The 20,839-nt window shown below is 35.3% G+C and overlaps 1 protein-coding gene across 1 annotated transcript in view; it reads right to left on the reverse strand.

The window, feature by feature from the left end:
* pax5 (paired box 5) overlaps window positions 1–9,485 on the reverse strand; it is a 39,152-nt gene extending 29,667 nt beyond the window's left edge. The window contains exons 1-3 of the mRNA XM_073842652.1: window positions 9,443–9,485; window positions 5,573–5,738; window positions 601–798 (exon numbers count right to left, since the gene is read on the reverse strand). Coding sequence (XP_073698753.1) covers window positions 601–798; window positions 5,573–5,738; window positions 9,443–9,485 — 407 coding nt within the window. The remainder of the gene's footprint in view (window positions 1–600; window positions 799–5,572; window positions 5,739–9,442) is intronic.
* Window positions 9,486–20,839: the final 11,354 nt, after the last annotated feature.

The following is a 20,839-nucleotide window of genomic DNA, read 5'->3' on the forward strand; positions in this document are numbered from 1 at the left end:
TAATAATTTAAATAACTGTTTTCTATTTTAATATATTTTAAAATGTAATTAATATAATAATAATTGTAATTAATATATAATAATTTATTCCTGTGACGCAAAGCTGAATTTTCAGCATACTTTTCATGTCACATGATCTTTCAGAAATCATTCTAAAATTCTGATTTGGTGTTCAAGTAACATTTCTTATTATTATCCATGTTGAAAACAGTTGTGCTGCTTAATATTTTTGTGGAAACTGTGATAGAAAGTTAAAAAAAACTGCATTTATTTTAAATGTAATGTTTTTAAATGCTAGAAATGGCTCACTTTCAGTCAACTGAATGTACTTAGCTCTAAAAAAAAGTACTAAAATAACAATAATAAATAAAATACCCAAACTTTTAAATATTAGTGTACACAAATAAACTTTATTCATGATAGCAAAGTGAAGCAATACCACAGACACATTCGGAAAAAGCAGTTTAAGCTATTTCAACCCAATAAAATTTTTAAAAGATAAATCTCAAGTTACATTTTAGATTCCTAATGATGAAATTGACTGAAACGGACACTGAAAAATCATTTAGTTAACTGGATGATTTTAAAGTGCACACATACCTGTTGATTGAGCTGACGCTGGGCACGCTGTCATTGTCACACACTCTCTCTGCCAGCAGTCTGTCTCGGATCTCCCAGGCAAACATGGTGGGGTTTTGGCGTTTGTAATCAGCGATTTTGTCTACGACTTTGGGTGTAGCAACCTTTGGTTTGGAGCCTCCGATCACCCCTGGTCTGATGCTGCCTGTCTCATAGTACCTGTGGAGCAGATAGATAGAGAGCTGTCTATCACAAGGCAAAATAAAGAGAGAGTTCAAATTTATGCTTATCCAGTGTCGTAGGCCTGTAAACAACACAAACATACAAGAAAAGATCAGTCTGTTCAGCCTAGTTACAAAAAACAGCCACAAATGAGCACTATCAAAGCTTACAGTATATTTTAGACACATAGGAATTTTACAACAGGTCCTGCAACCAGTTGCATAAACTTAGAGTCTGTTAACAGTGTGTTGGGTATTTTATTCATGACTATTATGGACTTTTTTTCACATTTCTGGGTTTCTCAGCAGCGGAAGTCGTCATAGTTGGGTTAACTTTGAGAGCAGTGAATGAGGAAGTACCACAAATTTATATTTTTTGCACTCCCATTTGCTCAAATAGCAAAAGAAAAATTCCTCAATAGTGATTTCACAACTTTCAAAAAAAAAAAAGAAAAGAGAGAGAGACTGATAATAGCAGTCAGAAGAGAGAACAATCTTTTTAAAAATTTAAATATAAAAAAACATTTGAGGATTTATGATGCTGATGACCGTTGAAATGTGCCATCAACAGTCTTGTGACAAAGGTCCATTATATATTATTCATTTCAATGAATTAGTAATAATAATACATTTATTAAAATATCTAATATATATTTAAAATAGGACAATTTGGTGGAATAATAATTATTTTAAATGATTCATATTAATGAACAATTATTCTAATATGCTGATTTGGTACTCAAGATACATTTATTATTATCAATCTTCAAAATAGTCATACTGCTTAATTTAAAAATATATATATATTTATTAGATTTTTTTCAGGATTTTTTAATAAATAGAAAGTAAAAAGAAAAGCATTTATTTGAAGTATAGTAGCATTCATATTTATTTTGTAGCATTATATATTTTTTACTGTCAATTTTAATACATTTAATGCGTCTTTGTTAAATAAAAGTATTCATTTTTTACAAATGAAAAATAAACTCTTACCGTCCCCAAACGTTTGAATGGTAGTGTATATTATGATAGTATGTATATGTTATTATTAATAATATTTATACCCTTATGTACCAAATTTTGTTAATCTTAATAAATGAATGCTATCCTAGATTATTAATATAAACACTTTTATTGAACACTGACATATATTGATCACTTTCATGTAGTATTTTATCAAGCAACCAGCCAGATTGTATATTACTGTGATTTTTACTATGGTTAAAGGAGTTTTAGGTTCTCTGCTTCATCTCACGTGTCTAACTGCTTTAGTTTAGTTAAGGTCCAACACACAAACATAAACCAAAAGCACAGCCATGAACAGCTCACCAAAATGAACGTGCAGAAAATTCCCTCATTAACAAGAGAGCAGAGTTAGTCATACGCCTTATTTACTCAAACCTCACTTGCAGCCCACATATTAGTGTGTTTTCTGCCTGAGCAGTAAGAGGGAGGGAAGATATTACCGCACACACACACACACACACAGAGCGAGCGCCGCAGTAACGGTTGAGTGAGTTGGACCGGGGCTGGGGGAAGAGGGTTGAGGCAAAGGAGAACAATGGGAAACACATTTTTTTGATATAGCTAAAGGCTCTAGCACTAATCCACACCTTTATCCATTCAAATTCTGTCCTCCCCCTTAACCCCTTCCTCCCTCTCCTTCTCTCTTTCCTCCTCTCTCTCCCTCTCTCTGTCCTTCCAGCCATCCCTCCCTCCTCGGGAGACGTATGGTGCCAGTGTCATTTTGATGCAAATGTAAAATGTGATGAATCTTTTCTTTTTTGTCCCAGAAAGACAGAAAGAAAAGACAGGCTTTGACTTTGGCTTCGGTGCGAGATTTGAGAATTTTTGAATTTCAACGTGTCTTCTTTGAAAGGAAGCGCTGAGTCAGCCTCAATTTGAACCGACGGCAGAGGGAATATCAAGCGAACGGACAGCATTCATCAGTGTATGGATATTTCAGAAATTGATATTTATTATGGATTAAGTAAAAGTTGACCAAGGAGGGTTGGAAAGCATTTAAAGCCAAGACTCCAAATACTGGTCCCACTGTTTGAATGCAATAGAGGACATTAAGCTGGTTTCCCAGGCAAAGATTAAGCCTAGTTCTGGATAAAATAGCACGGGCGATAGAGATTCTCTATTCAAAATCCTTTTCAGTCTGGGACTAGGCAAACTCTGTGTGTGGGAACTAATCCACAGTGTCTGATAGCGCAGACTACAAATACATTGGCTAACGTTACATTGCCAGTAATTTGTTGTATGAAATAAGCACATAATATCTCAAATGTCATTTGACCTCTATAATGAGATATGAGAGATCCAGCATGTCTACACTCAAAAATGCTGGGTTAAAAACAATCCAGCGCTGGGTCAAATATGGACAAACCCAGCGACCTGGTTGTTTTGACCCAACAGTCAATGAGATTCATTTTACTCAACTATTACTTAAAAATGACTATATTTCTTATTTAAAATGAACCAAAATTTGTTGGAAAGTAACATTTATTAATATGTTACCCAGCGCTGGTTAAAATATGGACAAACTCAGCGATTGGGTTGTTTTGACCCAGCGGTTGGGTTAAATGTTTAACCAAACCTTCTGGGTAGTTGTATTTTACTCAGCTATTGCTTAAAAATCACCATATTATTGCTTAAAATTATCCAAAAATAGGTTGGAAATTAGCATTTATTAATATGTTACCCCAGTACTGGATGAAATATGGACAAACCCAGCGACTGGGTTGTTTTGACCCAGCGGTTGGGTTAAATGTTTAACCCAAACTTCTGGGTAGTTTTATTTTACTCAACTATTGCTTTAAAAATTCCTTTCTTAAAAATTTCTTGCTTAAAATTAACCAAAAAAGGTTGGAAATGAACATTTATTAATATGTTACCCATCACTGGATGAAATATGGATGAACTGAGCGACTGGGTTGTTTTGGCCCAGCTGTTGGGTTAAATGTTTTACCTAACGTTCTGGGTAGTTTTATTTTACTCAACTATTGCTTAATAAATTACCATATTTTTGCTTAAAATGATTCAAAAAAGGGGTTGGAAATTAGCAGTTATTAATATGTTACCCAGTGCTGGATTAAATATCTAGATATCAACAACTAGGTTGTTTTGACCCAGCGGTTGGATTAAATGTTTAACCCAACCTTCTGGGTATTTTTTTTTTTTTTTACTCAACTATTGCTGAAAAATCACTATATTTCTTGTTTAAAATTAATCAAAAATAGGCTGAAAATAAACATTTATTAAAATGTTGCCCATCGCTGGATGAATTATGGACAAACCCAGCGATTGGGTTAAGTGTTTAACCCCACATTCTGGGTAGTTTTATTTTACTCAACTATTGCTTAAAAATTACTATATTTCTTGTTTAAAATTAATCAAAAATAGGTTGAAAATAAACATTTATTAATATGTCACTCAACGCTGGATGAAATATGGACCAACCCAGCATTGGGTTGTTTTGACCCAGCGTTTGGGTTAAATGTTTAACCCAACTTTCTGGGTAGTTGTATTTTACTCAACTGTTACTAAAAAATCACCTTATTTATTGCTTAAAATAAACCAAAATAGGCTGGAAATTAACATTTATTAATGTTACCAAGTTCTGGATGAAATATGGACAAACACAGTGATTGGGTTGTTTTGACCCAGTGGTTGGGTTAAGTGTTTAACCCCACATTCTGGGTAGTTTTATTTTACTCAACTATTGCTTAAAAATCACCTTATTTATTGTTTAAAATAAACTAAAATAGGCTGGAAATGAACATTTATTAATATGTTACCAAGTTCTGGATGAAATATGGACAAACCCCGCAATTGGGTTGTTTTGACCCAGTGGTTGGGTTAAGTGTTTAACCCCACATTCTGGGTAGTTTTATTTTACTCAACTATTGCTTAAAAATCACTATATTTCTTGTTTTAAATGAACCAAAAATATGTTGGAAAGTAATATTTATTAATATGTTACCCAGTGCTGGATAAAATATGGACAAACCCAGTGACTGGGATGTTTTGAACCAGTGGCTGGGTTAAATGTTTAACCCAACATTCTGGGTAGTTTTAATTCACTCAACTATTGCTTAAAAAAAATCATATTTCTTGTTGAAAATTATCCAAAAATAGGATGGAAATGAACATTTATTAATATGTTACCTAACCCTGGATGAAATATGTATAAACCCAGCAACTGGTTTGTTTTTAACCCATCAATTTAGAGTAAGTAAGTCACATGTTCGTCAATAGTTGCAAGACTCATTCACTCTTTATTATACTATTGTACAGCTCATGTTAATATGTTTACAGCTTTAGTGAGTTGCATAAAGTGTTTAAAAAAAACAGCTACACTACCATTTTACCATTTATCTATAATTTTGTGAAATATTATTAAAATTATTTAAACATTTTTTTAATATGTTTTAAAATGTATCTTTTTCTTGTAGTGGCAAAGCTGAATTTCTTAGTATGATTCATTTAGAATTCTTTGATAAATTTCTTTTTAAAAACTAAATTAATAAAAATACTAACCCATAGCTTTTAAATGGTAGCGTATTTCTCAATGTTTTAAATGTATTATAGACAGCATTAATGTATGGAAATATTAGAAACCACACAAAAATGGTAACCATATACTGCATATACCATGGTGCTACCATTGTTATTATGCTGTATGCAAAGTACATAGTAATGTTTTGCTAGTGATGAAAACTCAAAAGGCTTCTTCTTCACTTTTCTTTACGATAAGCAGAACTCACCTGCCCAGTATCTTGCTGACACAGCCGTGGCTGACCCGGAGTTGGCGGGAGATGTCACACGGACGTACGCCCTGATGGGCCAGCTCTACTATCCTCTGCCTCACCACATCAGGCAAGGGCCGCCCGTTTACAAACACCCCTCCCAGCTGATTCACCCCTCCATGCCCTGCAGACACAAACAGCAATAAAAGGAAACTGAGCAAATCATATCTTCCTTAAATACAGAAGCTGACACATAGTGGGCAAAAAGCATTGCTGTTCCATCCTGTGTGTGTGTGTGTGGGTGTGGGTGTGTGTTTGACCTGAAGGTTATGATTATGCAGTCTCTTCCTCTCCTCTTTATCATATCACCCCTAGTGGTCACCTAGAGAACTGCACATGACCTCCTCACTCAACTTAGTATTTGTAAATGTGTCTGTCTTTCTGTAATCATTGTTGTGTGTGTTTTTTGCACAGTGGGTGGTGGGATGGACCTCCTTGGTGGGCTTAGACTTTTGGATAGCAATTTTCTTTCATTCTTGTACTGTATATATTCATTAGAATTCAGTATCTTATCATCATTTCAGTGCAGAAGTCTAGGTGGTAATCCAGTCAATCTGTCATATTAACATACTGATTGCTTCAGAAGGGGAACACACAAACACACATTTACACACACAAAAGAACTGGGGGGTGTCTGTTAATCCAAGCTACAGGGTAATGGATCTTAAATACATCCGAGAAGGCAATATCAAACAGACCTAACTGCCCTTGTGTGCCCATCACTAAATAGTTCAGCGAAAAGAAAATTAAAACCCAGCTACATGCCATTTTTATTTTCTCAAGGCAATAGGCTGAAAAAAAAAAGCCTTTTCATATTAAAAATAAATAAATAAATATTTTAGTGAGTGATTTGACCTGTTAGATTTCTGAGAGGTGTATTGGTAAGCCTTCGGCTTTTTTTTACGCATTTCGTTTTCTCTTTCACTTCACCTCTATTAATGTTTTAGTTTCCGTTTCTCTTTTATTTCTTCTTATGTGTCTCTCAGTTCGTTTATTTTCGAATACCCTTGAGCAAAGTGATGAAGTCAGAGTCAACTAGCTAAATTGATATTTAAAAATGTACATTAAAAATTAGGTGAGCAAACATATTCCTCATTTGTAAGTCGCTTTGGATAAAAGCATTTGCTAAATGAATAATTTATTTAAAACAAAGCCTGTTTTGCTTAATCTCCTGTTTAAATTAGAAAAGGACTGAGTTGAAACTTGAATATAACATGCTCTAAAAGGGTTTTCTTACGTATAAAAAATGCATCATGTATTTATCTTGTATTTCTAAAACTTTTCAACTGCAGCTAGTTACAAGTTAAGCACTAATTTACAGTAAATAATGCATACAATTAAATGATGCGTAGAGTAAGTTTGTGTTTTGAGTGTGTGTGTGAAAAAGTAAGTGTATGTGTGTTTGTTTGAATATAAGTGCGCACCATAAAGAGAGAAAAGGCTGCAGTAGGGATTAAACGAAACAAGCTATTCAGATGTGATCTGACCAAGACTTTTTTCCCCGTTTCTTCTGCAAATACGGCTGGCTTATAAATCGAAGTGTTCCTAGAGCTTTGATTGATTTCGAGGCAGGTTCCGTTTAGAAATAGCGAGAGCGGCTGAAAGACATTCATGCTCCCCCATCCAGAAAATAAACCCGATTAGAGACGCTGCTCCATTACGATCCGCTATCGGCCGCTCCGATTAAACCGCTCCAAACAGAGCGAACCAAACGCCAGCAAAGCGACGTGACATCAGGCGTGCTTTAACAAACAGACTGACGAGAGAGAAAAAAAAAAGAAACAAGTAAGGGACTACCTTCATTTAATGTTTTCGGAAATCCAGCATTTGAAAATAAATTCACAGAAAGTTACATTTAAAAAAAAAAAAACGTTCAGCCATAGGCTAATATTAAAGTAATAAATAAGACGTACAGTTGAATATAAGTTTTAAAGAGATGTTTTTTTTTATTCATAATTTGCTTATAAACTATTGTAGGCTGTGCAAAGCATATTAGCCTATTTGTAACAGATTAATTATTATTTTGTCATATAGCTTACTCAAGTTAATAGCGGAGCCTAGCCTATCACAACCTATTAGTTATTAATGCCTCATTGATAATGCCTGGTTATGTATTTTTCTGATAAGACATTTAGCATAATTTACATAGCCTATAATGAATTTTTTTTGAGGCGACAACAAACAACCAAGCAGGGAAAATCAGAGCAAAGAAACAGAACAATATGAGAGTTTTCAGAAATGTAAGCAAAATCGTTTTTTCTTGGCATAACTTCATAGCTCTACTCCTGAATAAGACTGAATTCGTTTTTTAGTTATTGACAATAAATATTCATGAGTTTGCATTTTACATTTAAATAAGAACAGATAAAGAAATCGCTCTAAAATACATGTAATACTATTATATTAGTTTGCATTCGTTGTTTAGCATAACATTTAGCCAACTGGTGGTCTAATAACAACCGTAACATCTAATTTACTGCACCGTGGGAAGTGTTAAGTAGGCTATAGGCCTGTAGTAACTTACATTGTACAAGAGTTCAGACTTTTTATGATGATACGTTTTTAAAACCTCTCTTATTAATATTCATGAGAAAGATAAGTGCGAGTTTAAAACATCCTAAAAAGTCTTCTTCCTCTCTCTGTGTCTTTCCTAAAAGTCTCGCAGGTAGGTGTCACACAGTCTATTCTTAAGGCTTGCACCGTTTGACATTTTCGGTGTAATCGTTTTACCCCGCGGATTGTGTTGAGATATTGTGGCGGAGAGGAAACGTGATTCGTTCTAGCTTCTGAAATGTGTATACATCTAATCCACCGTTTCATTCACCGTGCCAATAGATGTCATTTCACATAGATGTGCGTGTGCGTGTACGGGTGGGTGGGTGCGCGCATATTTGAGTTTTGCGGTTTTATTCATCGATGAGAAAGAAGACTGGAAGAGAAAGAAAGAATGAGCCAGAGAGGGACGGGGGAGAGAGAGAGAGATCACAATTGTATTTTCAAGGTGCATAATATGTGATTGGCAGCTTTTGGGATTTGGTAACAAAGACATTGCGATTTTCAATTTAACGTTTTTTTTTTCTTACAAATTAAAGACGTGTACACAGAATTTCATTTTGCATTAATGATTTAATAATAATTATGAAAAATATTTTTTAATACTAAAGTATGTCTAAATGCCCATTTGTAATGATTTAAAATGTGTAGCTGTTGTTTGCTCTTTGGCGGCAACTAGAACAAGAAATAAAGAGAGGGAAAGAGAAAGGGGGCCCTTAACGCTAGTATCTTGGGGGACCACCGGTGTCCGCCATGTCACGAATGAGTGACCACACATCTCACCGCTACACTGGGCAACTTCAGCTTTCGTTTTTAACCTCACAAGTGGCCTGTTTACAGCCGCCCTCAAGCAAAGTATTTAAAGGTTACGGAGGCTGTTTGCCATATTCTCAGCTGCGGTTCAAGTTCAGTTTGTGTCCGCTGGCTGCTGGCCTTGGCCGCGATCTCTTCCCCCCTTTCTTTCCCCCAGGGATTGTCAAACAGAAGGCTAAAGCTCTAACAAAGCGACCCGGTTCTTAATAAAAAGAAAACTCTTAAAATAATTGGCCTGAGCAGCAAAACATCACCCTTGTTTAAAACATTGTTGTCTTTTTAAAGTTTACCGGCTATCGTGCACAAAGTGCTCTGTTTTGATTAGATTTAATCAGAGTATGTTTTAATTGTTCTAATTCTGAACGGAGTATTAGAATATTAGGAAAAAAAGAATATTCTAAGAGAAATCACTTTTAAAGATAACAAACATTTAAAAGAAGTTAAAGTCTACCGTGAACTTACTGTGCATCGCTGCGAACGGGTCGTGTTTGCAGTGGATTTCCATCGGTTAGTAGAAAAGGCCTTCCCGTGGAAAACCACCAAAAAGTCTTTAAAGTCCTGTATTTGTTGTTTTAAAGGTTTGTGCGTCGTATTCAGTCCGTTCTACTCGTTAACGTCTCTGTTAAACACAGTTTCAGCTGTGTGGAAGTCCACAGAAACTTTGGTTGAAAAATAAACAATTGAACCTGAAGACCTAAGGCCTAAGGTCAAGAATAGAAGTAAATTTGTAAATAGCTTTTGTGATTTTCGCAGGATAATGGAAAAGAGATAATTCATAAATAACAATTGATCTGATTCATCATTAATTAGTCAACAAAAATGTAAATGCAACCCTGCAGGGTCACACAACTGCTTCCGCGGCCCAACATCCAGAGTGAACTAACTCAGACATCAGTGGGGATTTATCAAAATTGAATTTGAAGAAAAGTCCTGGCGATATGTACAAATTTTAATATTAGTCCGAACAGTCTTAAGCTTTAGATAAAATGTAGAAGTCTCGTTTCCAGGCTCTATCTTGACATCCTCGCTCCACTGACCGTGACCCGTGAACTGTGACTGAGGTTCGCACTGTCAGAGCGCGTCTCTACCAGGGATCTGTAAAATCCTGGTGAGGTTTCTGACAAACGAAAACATTTACTTCTTGCTCAGCGTAGCTTCACGTAAACGCGATTTCCTTGCATCTTGATCTTCTAATCGCACAAAGCGCGCCCTCGGACTCTCTTTTTTAGAAGAAAAAAATATAACTCCGACAGTTCGAAGATCCCCAAACAATAGACATGCGACCGTGGACATATGAAATTTAAAAAGTGCATGGTATGACCCACAAATTAAAACGTTTGCCAACGTTAAATAGAAAAAGAAAAATAGCCATTGCGCGAAGAATTTCAACTTGAAAAAAATGTCCAAGAAATGTCCTGAAGAAGAAAACAGGCTTTGTCAAGTTTTGAACCCACTCAGTACGTGCGTAAAAATCCTCTGAAAGTCTCAGATGGCTGATACGGTAGTGCAATTTGTCTGTCTCGCCGCATCGGGTGTCCGCCGAAAGGTGTTCTTCCAGGGTGAGCGCTCCGGCGGTGAGAAGCAGTGGTCGAGCCTCCGTCCTTACCGCGCAAACACTGCACAAGCGCACGGCGCGTTTCAGAACCTGCTCTCGTGTGGACAGCGCCAAAGCTACAGCGCTCTGAATCTACTACCGAGCCCGGGCGCGACTGTCAATCAAGATAAGCCTACCTATCCGGGCTCTGCACCTCTGCCGTCACAATCGCCCTGAGTCGCGCTCAGATAAAGACGACACCGATTGGCTAACACTGAGCCAATATGAAGGTGACGTGCTGTCCCAATTGTGCACTGACAAATAGGGAGTCTTGAATAGAAGTTGCTTCACTGGTGTCGCTGATCCCATGTCTAATTTCAATTAAGGAAGGGGATACAATTGAAATTTGGAAATATCCGTTTGCACTCTTTTCAGTCATCCAATTAATAAATAGTTAATAATTAGGTATTGCGTCAGAATGATTTCAGTTATACGAATAAGCCAATATAATGCATTTAAATCGTTTTAAAATATTGCTTATTACATTCGACACGCTGTAGCATTTTACGAAGCTACATATGCATATTATATATAAAACATAAAAATACATATAATAAATTAACAGAACTTCTTAAACTGTTTGTTTTTGCACATTTTTAGAAATTATAAATATCGCACTTGCATGTGCACTTACGACTTCTGTTTAGTATCTTCGACAAAAAAAAAAAAGATTTTTTTATTATTTTATTTTGGTAATTGTTATCCTAATAAACGAGTTGAATGATTATGCATTCATTAAGGCTGCTCAAATGATTCGTTATTTATGCGTCTTCCAAAAAAGATTCCTCCTATCTACATTGTTTCACGGACACGAGCGCTGACTTTTGCTTTATTTTCATGCCAAATATTTTTTTTATTACCAGCCTTCCTACAAATTATTAAGTACTTGGTATTTAGTCATGTTAAGTTTAGATGAGTTAGTAACCGTGGTGTGTTTTTCAAATGATGGTGATATTAATTGTGGTGGCTAGCATCATAGTAATCATTATAGGGTAATACCAACCAGAAATAACAAGCATTTTTAAAAGCGTAATATCAGGGTTATGACCATGAATGGGTCTTTAAATAATTTATTTACTTATCTAAGCAAGAACACAGACACACATACACACACACACACAAAAAAAAACATACCTAAATTAAACTGATTAGCTTATTAAATTAATTAAGTTCAAGTATTTTATTTTTAAACACATGCAGTTGATTTTTTCGATTGATTACCGATGTATGGGCCTACGTTTAATTTATGTAATTTATTAATGTATATACAAAAAACGTAAATTGCTCAAACATAACTTTTGTATCACAACATAAAACAAAAAAGTTACATTATGCGGAGATGATTCTTTGTATACAACGCAAACCTTAAGTCTTCTAAAACTGATTTTTATGTTTTGTTTGAGAACGTTTTGGAGAAAGTTTCCGTGCATCATCTGCGACAAGCCACAGTGTTACACTTAGAGAACAGAGACACAGCCACCCTACATGTATTTGCCTGTGTGCTTAGAATAACGTAACATTTAAATCGCTGAAATCCTGTGGTTCATGCTCAAAATTCATGTGCTTAACACATATTCGTCTTATTCTGTAAGTCTTGAAAAGATTCCCGCGCGGTGCGCCATAAGTGCCACGAGGGGGCGAACCTTTGGTCTTGTGTGAAGAAGCTGGATCACGTCAGCTTGCCACACACACACACACACACACACACACACATAGGCTACGCATACACACACGCACACGTATACACTTGTGAAATCAAAGTAACTAATGTGAACGTGTTGCAGTGTTAAAATAGACAATAGCGCTGGCCTATTTGCAAATATTTTGTGTTCCGTTTTCAGTTTTATAAGATGTTTAAATATGGAGATCATTAAGTTATTTTACTTACATTAACAATTAAGTTGAACCTTTCCATGAATGTTACTAAGGCCTTGTAGGCTTTCATTTGACACATTTTTCAGTCATTCATTTATTAGTTCTGTTGTTTTGTTCCTGTTATTGAGAGACGCGGGCCACAAATAAACAATAATTGTTTTGTAACGTTATGCAGATTAAACTATTAAAATCTTTCGAGTAAATTATCTGAATTATTTTAATCTATTTAATCTGCTGTTTTTACCCTGAAAATTTCCAGCTGTGGCCCACGTGATACTCTCAATACTCTCATATTCTGTTTTATTGGGAAAATTCTTGCTTGTATAGTTTTCCCAAAATTAATTTTCTGCATATATTTAGCAAATTAAATAAACAAACAAGTCACACTAAAACAGCTAAAATCTTGTATTCAATTAGCTTTTAGATCTGGCTTGGATTTTAGGATAAAAGCCATTTATCAGCATTCAAACCATTTGTTGTTAAATCAGTAACATTTATTACGTTTTAACGCTTTGAGTAAATTTTGAAAGCAATAATAATTTAGGAGTCAGACTTAGATCACTTACATAAGTAATCTTAAGAAAACATACATACTAAATAGTAAACAAAAATAACATTTCTATAAAAGTGTTCAGAAGTGGGGACAAAACTGAAACTGAAAAACAATTTATTGACAATAACTAAGAATATTTCATAGCATCAGAGTCAAATCCAAGCACATGGTTTCCAGTTCACTCCAAGTTGGCCGAATGTGCAATGAATCACATCACTGACAGAAACTCTATATCAATATTCTATTCGAGAGAAGTGGTGATTTTGTTTTAGTTAAATCGAAAGTCAAATCAATTCTATGAATTGTGTCCCAGGTGCTATTATTGGAAAAAAAAGAGCTCTGGGTGAAACAGACAGAACATCTAACCAAAGGACTGCAAGACTATCAGATAAATAAGCTTAGGAGTATTCCATCAGTTGTAGGCAGTGGCCTATTTATCAAAGATGTATTTTTGACACAAAGGCCAAATTAAATAACAGTAGGCACACAAATAAATAAGTAAACAAACAAACAAACTATGCCCCCGATAAAAAACACCAGACAAACAAAACCACGAGAACCAAATGTACTAGGAATATTTAGTCTTCAGGGAAAGCTGGGCGTAGTCGTTTTATACCAGGTGAGATGAACCACCTTAGCTGGGTTAAACTGGTCTATTTAAGGCCTCGCTTTAGTTGTCAGAGCAATTAAAAAAATGTCTCGTTTTTCATTTTTTATGAAGAAAAGTAGGCATGCGTCAATGCATGTCCACTTTAGCTATAGCTTTATAATACAATGCAATTTCTAGATGACAACAATCAATTCTGACTACTGTGAGATTTGTGTATCTTGCGTTTAGCAAACAGATGCGTAAATCTAAATTGCATACGCCGTTTCATTGGCAGTTCTGAATGTGACGCGTGAACGACGAACGTGTATGAAAAGAACTATTTGCTATTGAATCCAGTCATAATTCATGCTTGTGGTATTGAGACTCAAACTCGGCCTCAAATCTGTTCCATTGGAGCATACATCTTTCAACAACCTCACAGTGTGACAGGAAATATCATTGGTTTCACGTATAGGCTAGTTGTTTTTAAATTTAGTGTGACTGTTTTGAATTTTGATTATGTTCCTTTAGACTGTAACAGTCCGGGAAAATTGGCCTAAACCCAGCACACTTAAAGCTAAAAAAACCACGTTGCTGTCAAAATCACAGAGTCAGCAAAGGTGTGGCCACAGTGTAAGCTTACAGAATGTCTAGGCCCGTGTTGTTCTAGATTTTAATGTCAAAAGTGTCCAACAAAATTCATATCAAGGGTAAATACAAAAACCAAGCAGTTTTATAAAAGGCATAGCTCATGTAGCAAGTGCACAAGTTAGTTTAGGTTGGTAAAAGAGAGACAGTTTTATTAGTAGACAACATTGAACAAACAACAGTAGGTCAAGTGAAATGGAGAAACAGACAAGGCCCTACCCGACCGTCCGATGCGCAGAGATGGACCCTTTTGGTCCAAGTCCATGCCGTGGCTAGAGGTTGGACAGAGGGATGAGCGGGGGGGTGAGAACAAAAAAAAGTTCCCTCTCCTATATCCTCTGTTGCTGTTCTCTCTGCTCTTTTTTTGTAACAGTGGTTTTGACGAATGGTAGTTTGAAATAATGTGACTCTTCCGCTCCCTGTTGCGCCGTTGCAATTGTTCACTGGAGTGAGACTAAACGTTTTAGGTGGAAAAGAGACTCTGAAGAAAGCGTGAAACGATTATGGGGCAAAGTCAAGAAAGAGCCGCGCGCTCATGCCCTCTTTCTTCCTCTTTCTCTCTCTCTCTTTCTTCCTCTCTCTCTCACACACACACACACACACACACACACACAAACTCCCCTCTTCAGATATGGGCAGTTGGTCTATGCGTAGTCGCGTATATCTGTTAATTTGTTGGTAACACTTTTCAAACATAACTTTCGCTCCCTATCTCTCTCTCTCTCTCTCTCTCTCTCTCTCTCTCTCTCTCTCTCTCTCTCTCTCTCTCTCTCTCTCTCTCTCTCTTTCTCATGCAGACAAGTTTAAGTGCGTCAAGGGATTTGGGGTTGAGGAGATAAGTGAAATACAGATGATATTTAGTTTATATATATATATATATATATATATATATATATATATATATATATATATATATACATATACATACATGTATGTATCTTAAGCATGTGCTTAATCATAACCTGGCTAATTTTAGGTTTAGTAGTCAAATAACACTACAATTATTTTTAAAATATTGTAGTTATTATTAACGGGTAGCTAATTTAAAAAACAATATTTTAAATATATGCATAAACATTTTAGACGTGTCAAAAATAATGCAAAAGTGCTACAAAATAAATAAGGTGAGGCTTTCCGGTTGCATTGCTTTTACTTTTTTTTTAAGCATTGCTTGTTCAACCAAACAAGAATTGTAGAATGTATTTGATTTTTCGCAACACCAACAATGCACTTGAATGCACGCGTTGGATGATGACAGGCGATGATTTGAGGTCTCGAGGTTCATGGGCGACACAGACACAATTGAGCGTTGAACAATGCGATAGACGCGCCGTTCAGCACTCTCTGACCTCTACTCAGAAAACAACAAATGTAGCTCATTTAATCGCGCCTCATAAAGCCATGTTCTATTGATGGAGGGCTAAAGGCAGAATAATGAATGAAGCTTTAGACCTTATTAATTTAATACGGAGTGGCCCGTGGCTTGTTTCAGATAATTTTGGCCCGGAGGTCAATTATTTAATTACAATACTTTTCGCGCATGACGGAAAGTCACTATTCATTTGCGATAAATAAAACCATTTTAAAGCGAGGCTGTATTTTGGGGATGAGCCCTGCATGCAGCGTTTCTCCCTGAGTTTGAATTGCCTTCTGTGAGTTTGGGCTTCTGAAGCATCTGAGGAGAGATGAGCGCCAGTGTTACTGTGCAGGTGGCTGTTGTCACGGTGACCTGAGGCGATGTAACCGCATCGCTACACACGACTCTCCGCTCTAAGATCAAAGGCCAAACTTGTCCTACATAAACTTACATCAACGTCCACTCTTTCTTCTCCTTTCTCACTTCTTGTCACCACTTTTAACACTTGGGACCACAGGGCTTCCCTTTTCCATCCATCCATCCATGGAATTAATAGTTGACTTTAAAATAACAGAATTCATTTCCTCAGTTGTTATATACTATGGTCAAACCACAGGCAGAATTTTTAAGTCATCAAGTGCGACAAAACAGTTCTGTGAATTTTATTCTAATGGATTTATTAGTTCAATAAAAACCGTTTTCCGCTGCCTCTTGTTTTACAAAAATGAAATAAGCGTGCAATATACAGTATAGCTTATATAAACTGCATTTTTTTTTTACATGTAAGTCTATTATTAGTAACAACAACAACAATAGACTAATTATTATTAATAATAAAATTATAATAGCCTAAAAACATTGCTGCTATTTCAGTTTTTGCTACCACTGTACCTAGTAAGGCTACTGCCTATTAAAAGAAAAAAGCAAGAAACGTCAGATCTTATTTATTTATTTTTTTGGCAAAATAAAGGTTGCCCCATATAGTTTATGATTTACTCTAGTGCAATCGTTTACAGAAACACTGGTTACTATTTGCACATTTATTTATTTATACTAGAAGTGATTTGCTCTGTAAGCACAAAAAAAAGTTTAAATATGCTTGGAATTATATTTGTGCTCTAAGCAAATTATACAAAATTATTTAAGTAATACATTTATAAAAGGGGGTTGTTATTTGAAATTGCAAAGGTTTTTATACATTATAGATTCTGTTGATATTTGCTTTGGCAACATTGCTCCACCCATGCAGTCATAACGTGCTAGGGTTACAAAACGTGGTGTTTCAGTCCCCTTCTTAATTTAATTAATAAAGTAATTGAAGCGCGGAGAGTTTTTGGTAAGGGGAGAATTTTGGCTATTGCCCTGCTGGATGCGGAAATAATCGCTTTTGACCGAGACGCGGGAGTCAAAGCGGACAATTAAAACAAAAAGTAAACAAATACAGAGAGAAAATCAACAACATTAATGACGCCTCCGTTTTCTGTTCAACTCATTCGGTCTGTGAATAGTGTTATGAATAGAAGTCCAATAAACGAATGTTTTTCCCTCACAATATTTAAACGCAAGCTCACATAAAATAAATCTATATGATTCAAAATTGTCTTAGCAGACCTTTAAAAACAAAAGCAGCTGAAGAAATTCGGACTGTCAGTCTCTCAGTGTTTATGGCGGAAGCACACTTTCGTGTGTTTCTTATTAGTCCTTAGTTATCCCTTGCAAAAACACGAAAATGTCGCACAAAAATGATTTCTACTGTGGAAACAAAAACCAACACTGTCAGCAAACAAACAAACAAACAGAGAAATATTTCGAAAGCTTTTGAAGGAGTTGGCTCCACATATAGGTTGGATTATTCGGCAAAATATGGTAATTGTGGTAAGAAACTTTCGGTATTAATTAATTTGGCTATGTATATCTAGTAAAAATCTACAAGACCAGACCAGTCGTAGCAGAAATAGCTAAATGTATGTGGTTATAATAACTAGGCTACCTCACATTTTTCTGCAGTTCTGTGAAACCATAATTTAATGACAAAAATTTTAACACGCATTTTGTCATATTTAAAGAGAAACCTTAGAGCCACTTCTGTTATTGTTAGTTTAAAATGCAGAAGGCATTGCTGGGGTATTCTTTTCTTATGTTTTATTTTCCTTTAATAAAAGAGTATTATTAAAACATGAATATGCGTTAATAACCTTTGCAGAGGTGCTCTCTTTGATTGTCAGGAGAAAAAGAATATGGAATATATATATAGTTTTTCTTCAGCAACATGACAAGTTTGGTGATACACCAAAATCCGTAACAAATGGGTTATTATCTAATTGAGTGATTTATTATAATGATGTATTTTAGGTAATAACCTTATAACAAGTGTGGAAAATGTCTACAGAAGAAGTGAACCCCAAGCCTCAGCAGGAAATAGTGCCAGTTCTAAACCTGTCAACACTTGGCACAACACCAGACCACACAAAGAGGACATGGGTTTCTTCACTGAATGTTTTGTTCCAGATCGTGTGACGTGTAGCGACATGCTGGGGTCAAACTGTGCCTTGATATTCTAAGTGGACCCTCAAAAGGGAACACAATCAAACAGGCAATTGACGGAACCAAAGACTCAGGATGTTAAATCTGCACAAAGATCCTGTGGAAAAAAAAGGACACCCTAATTTATTAACATTTAATATTAACCTATTATTTAGTATACCATATGCTACACTTCATGCATAACACTCTTGAGCTGTGATTTTTTTCACCAGAAAATCGCCAGATAGCTTGATTACACAATAATAAAGCTATTATGTTTGTATATAGCACCCAAATAGACTTATAACTTTCAATGCCATGATAATTGTATGCTCAAATATTGATCATAGCACAGTATGGGTCAATGTTACACTTGAATAACACACTGAAGGTGCAGGCTGCGGAGACATCAGCAATATAAATGCAGGGGTTGGTGAAGGTGGCCATTTGGCTTCATTTCCCAAATGAAAATCTTTCTCATGCAGAACAGCCATGTGGAATCAGATATTGGAATGGGAGAGCCTGCATCCTCGCTGGTGACTCCATCTTCAACACCCGACTGGTTTGAATTTGTGCAGATTAACCGAGGAACAAACGCTTCCCTTTTTCCTTTTAAAACAATAATAGTAATAACGATCAACAAATACGTCCAATGCGGCAATTTCTGTTGAGCAGCCAGGCATTCTGTTCTAGCTGCAATCCTTATTGCTACTGCGTTCTGCTAAAATATGGTATATGTGGTGGGCTTTTGGCTTCATTTAGGAAATGTAACCTTTTGAAAGAAAACAATCCACTGCTTTGATGGCCTTTTCTGACACTGACACGCATGGAGACGTCTTCGGAATCAGATGGCATTCACACCATGATTCCCACATCAGTCGCATGCTCTGTTCATGTCATATAGGCTCTGGAGATGATAAAGGTAGTCTGTGATTTCACAAAAATAGAAAGAAAAAGAAAGGAAGAAGGAAAGAAAGAAAGAAAAAGAATGAAAGAACGAAAGCAAAAATATGAACGTGTGATTTATATTTAGATATGTTTCTGACAGATATGCTGCCTGTTAAGATATGTAAATGTGGACCTCAGAAGAGGCCGAACATAGCAACCGATAAAGAACATTTTGCATGTTATTTCTATTACAGGAATAAAGATAACAAAAAGTTCACATCTAATAAAAGGCCAACATCTTGAAATGCCAGCTTATGTCTTGAATAACTATTTGGTAGAAATGAAATTCTCTTAAATTTATATAATGCATATTATTAATATATATGTTGATGATAACATTGCCTCATAACATGCTTGCAAAAATAAAAATAATTGGGTTTCTATGTTTATGAGGACTCTCCATAGGCGTAATGGTTTTTATACTGTACAAACTATACTCTATCCCCATACCCCAAACCTATCCATCACACAAAACGCTCTGCATTTTTAGATGTTCCAAAACTCAATTCTGTATGATTTATAAGCTTGTTTTGTCATGGGGACCAAAAAATATCTTCACAAGGTCAAAAATTAGTGGTATTACTGTCCTTGTGGGAACATTTGGACCCCATAGGGACTCTTAGTGAGGACATTGCATAGACATGCACTGATTTTCTCTCAAGTTAATGATATTTTCTATTACCTAACCCCTACAATTACCCATCACAGAAATGTGCAGAACACTAGATTAAAATAATAACATATTTTGGCTGATTTATAAACCTTTTTAACTAGTAAGTATGCCAGTAAAATGAAGGTCCTCATTATTCCTAAATATAATTTAAAAAAGTACACACAGAATCATTACCAAAATCATTTTTTATGTTTCTGTAATGGTTAAACCACCAGTGTGTGTAAGTTCTTTAGTCAAAGTAGTATTTGTAATGCTACTTATTGTTCTTATTGTATTGTTATCCATCAATTTCCGAATTTACTGTTTCACAAGAAAGGCAGAAATAATAGTAAAGCATTTGATTATTTTTTTGTTCAGATTTACAATCAACAAATACAGATTACATGAAAAGAAAAAACTGTCCAAAACTTGTTGAAAACTAAAATGTTATTGTAATTTATTTGGCAAATAACAAACTGAAGCAACTATTTATTCACACATAATAACCAAACAAATTAAAACATAGTGTATGGCCTACTTTGGCCTTGATAACAGCTTGTATTCATGCTTGTATATTTTTTATGTATTTTTCCACAGTCTCTGTTGTTATTGACTGTAATTGGGCATCTGAGTTAAAAAACAATAATAATAATAAAGTGCTTTACTATTTTTTTCTGCCTTTCCTGTAAAACAGTAAATTTGAAAGCGCATGGATAACAACAATAATTATATTTTAGCATTAGAAACACTACCGTGACTAAAGAGCTTACGATACTGGTGGATTATCCATTACAGAAACATAAAAAAATGATTTTGGTAATCACCAAGACTGTTAGTTTAGGGCAGCTGTGGCAAAAGACGTTGTAATTGTATTATTTTGTTAAGCACTGTATAAATATATACATAAATGTATATAAATTATTATACAAATGTATTATTTATATATTTATTTTGGAGACAATTCAGAGGCAGTGTTACTGTTTATCATAGTGTCTTTTTGCAATGAATTTGACCATTGTTTAATACCAATGACAAAACAAAGCATTATTGTTATTGTTAGCCTATTGTTGTTGTTATCATCCTCATTGTGTTTATCAGGAAATTAGGGAAAGCTTAGGGA

The sequence above is a fragment of the Garra rufa genome, chromosome 6 (genome assembly GCF_049309525.1).
Source record: "Garra rufa chromosome 6, GarRuf1.0, whole genome shotgun sequence".
Lineage (NCBI taxonomy): Eukaryota > Metazoa > Chordata > Actinopteri > Cypriniformes > Cyprinidae > Garra > Garra rufa.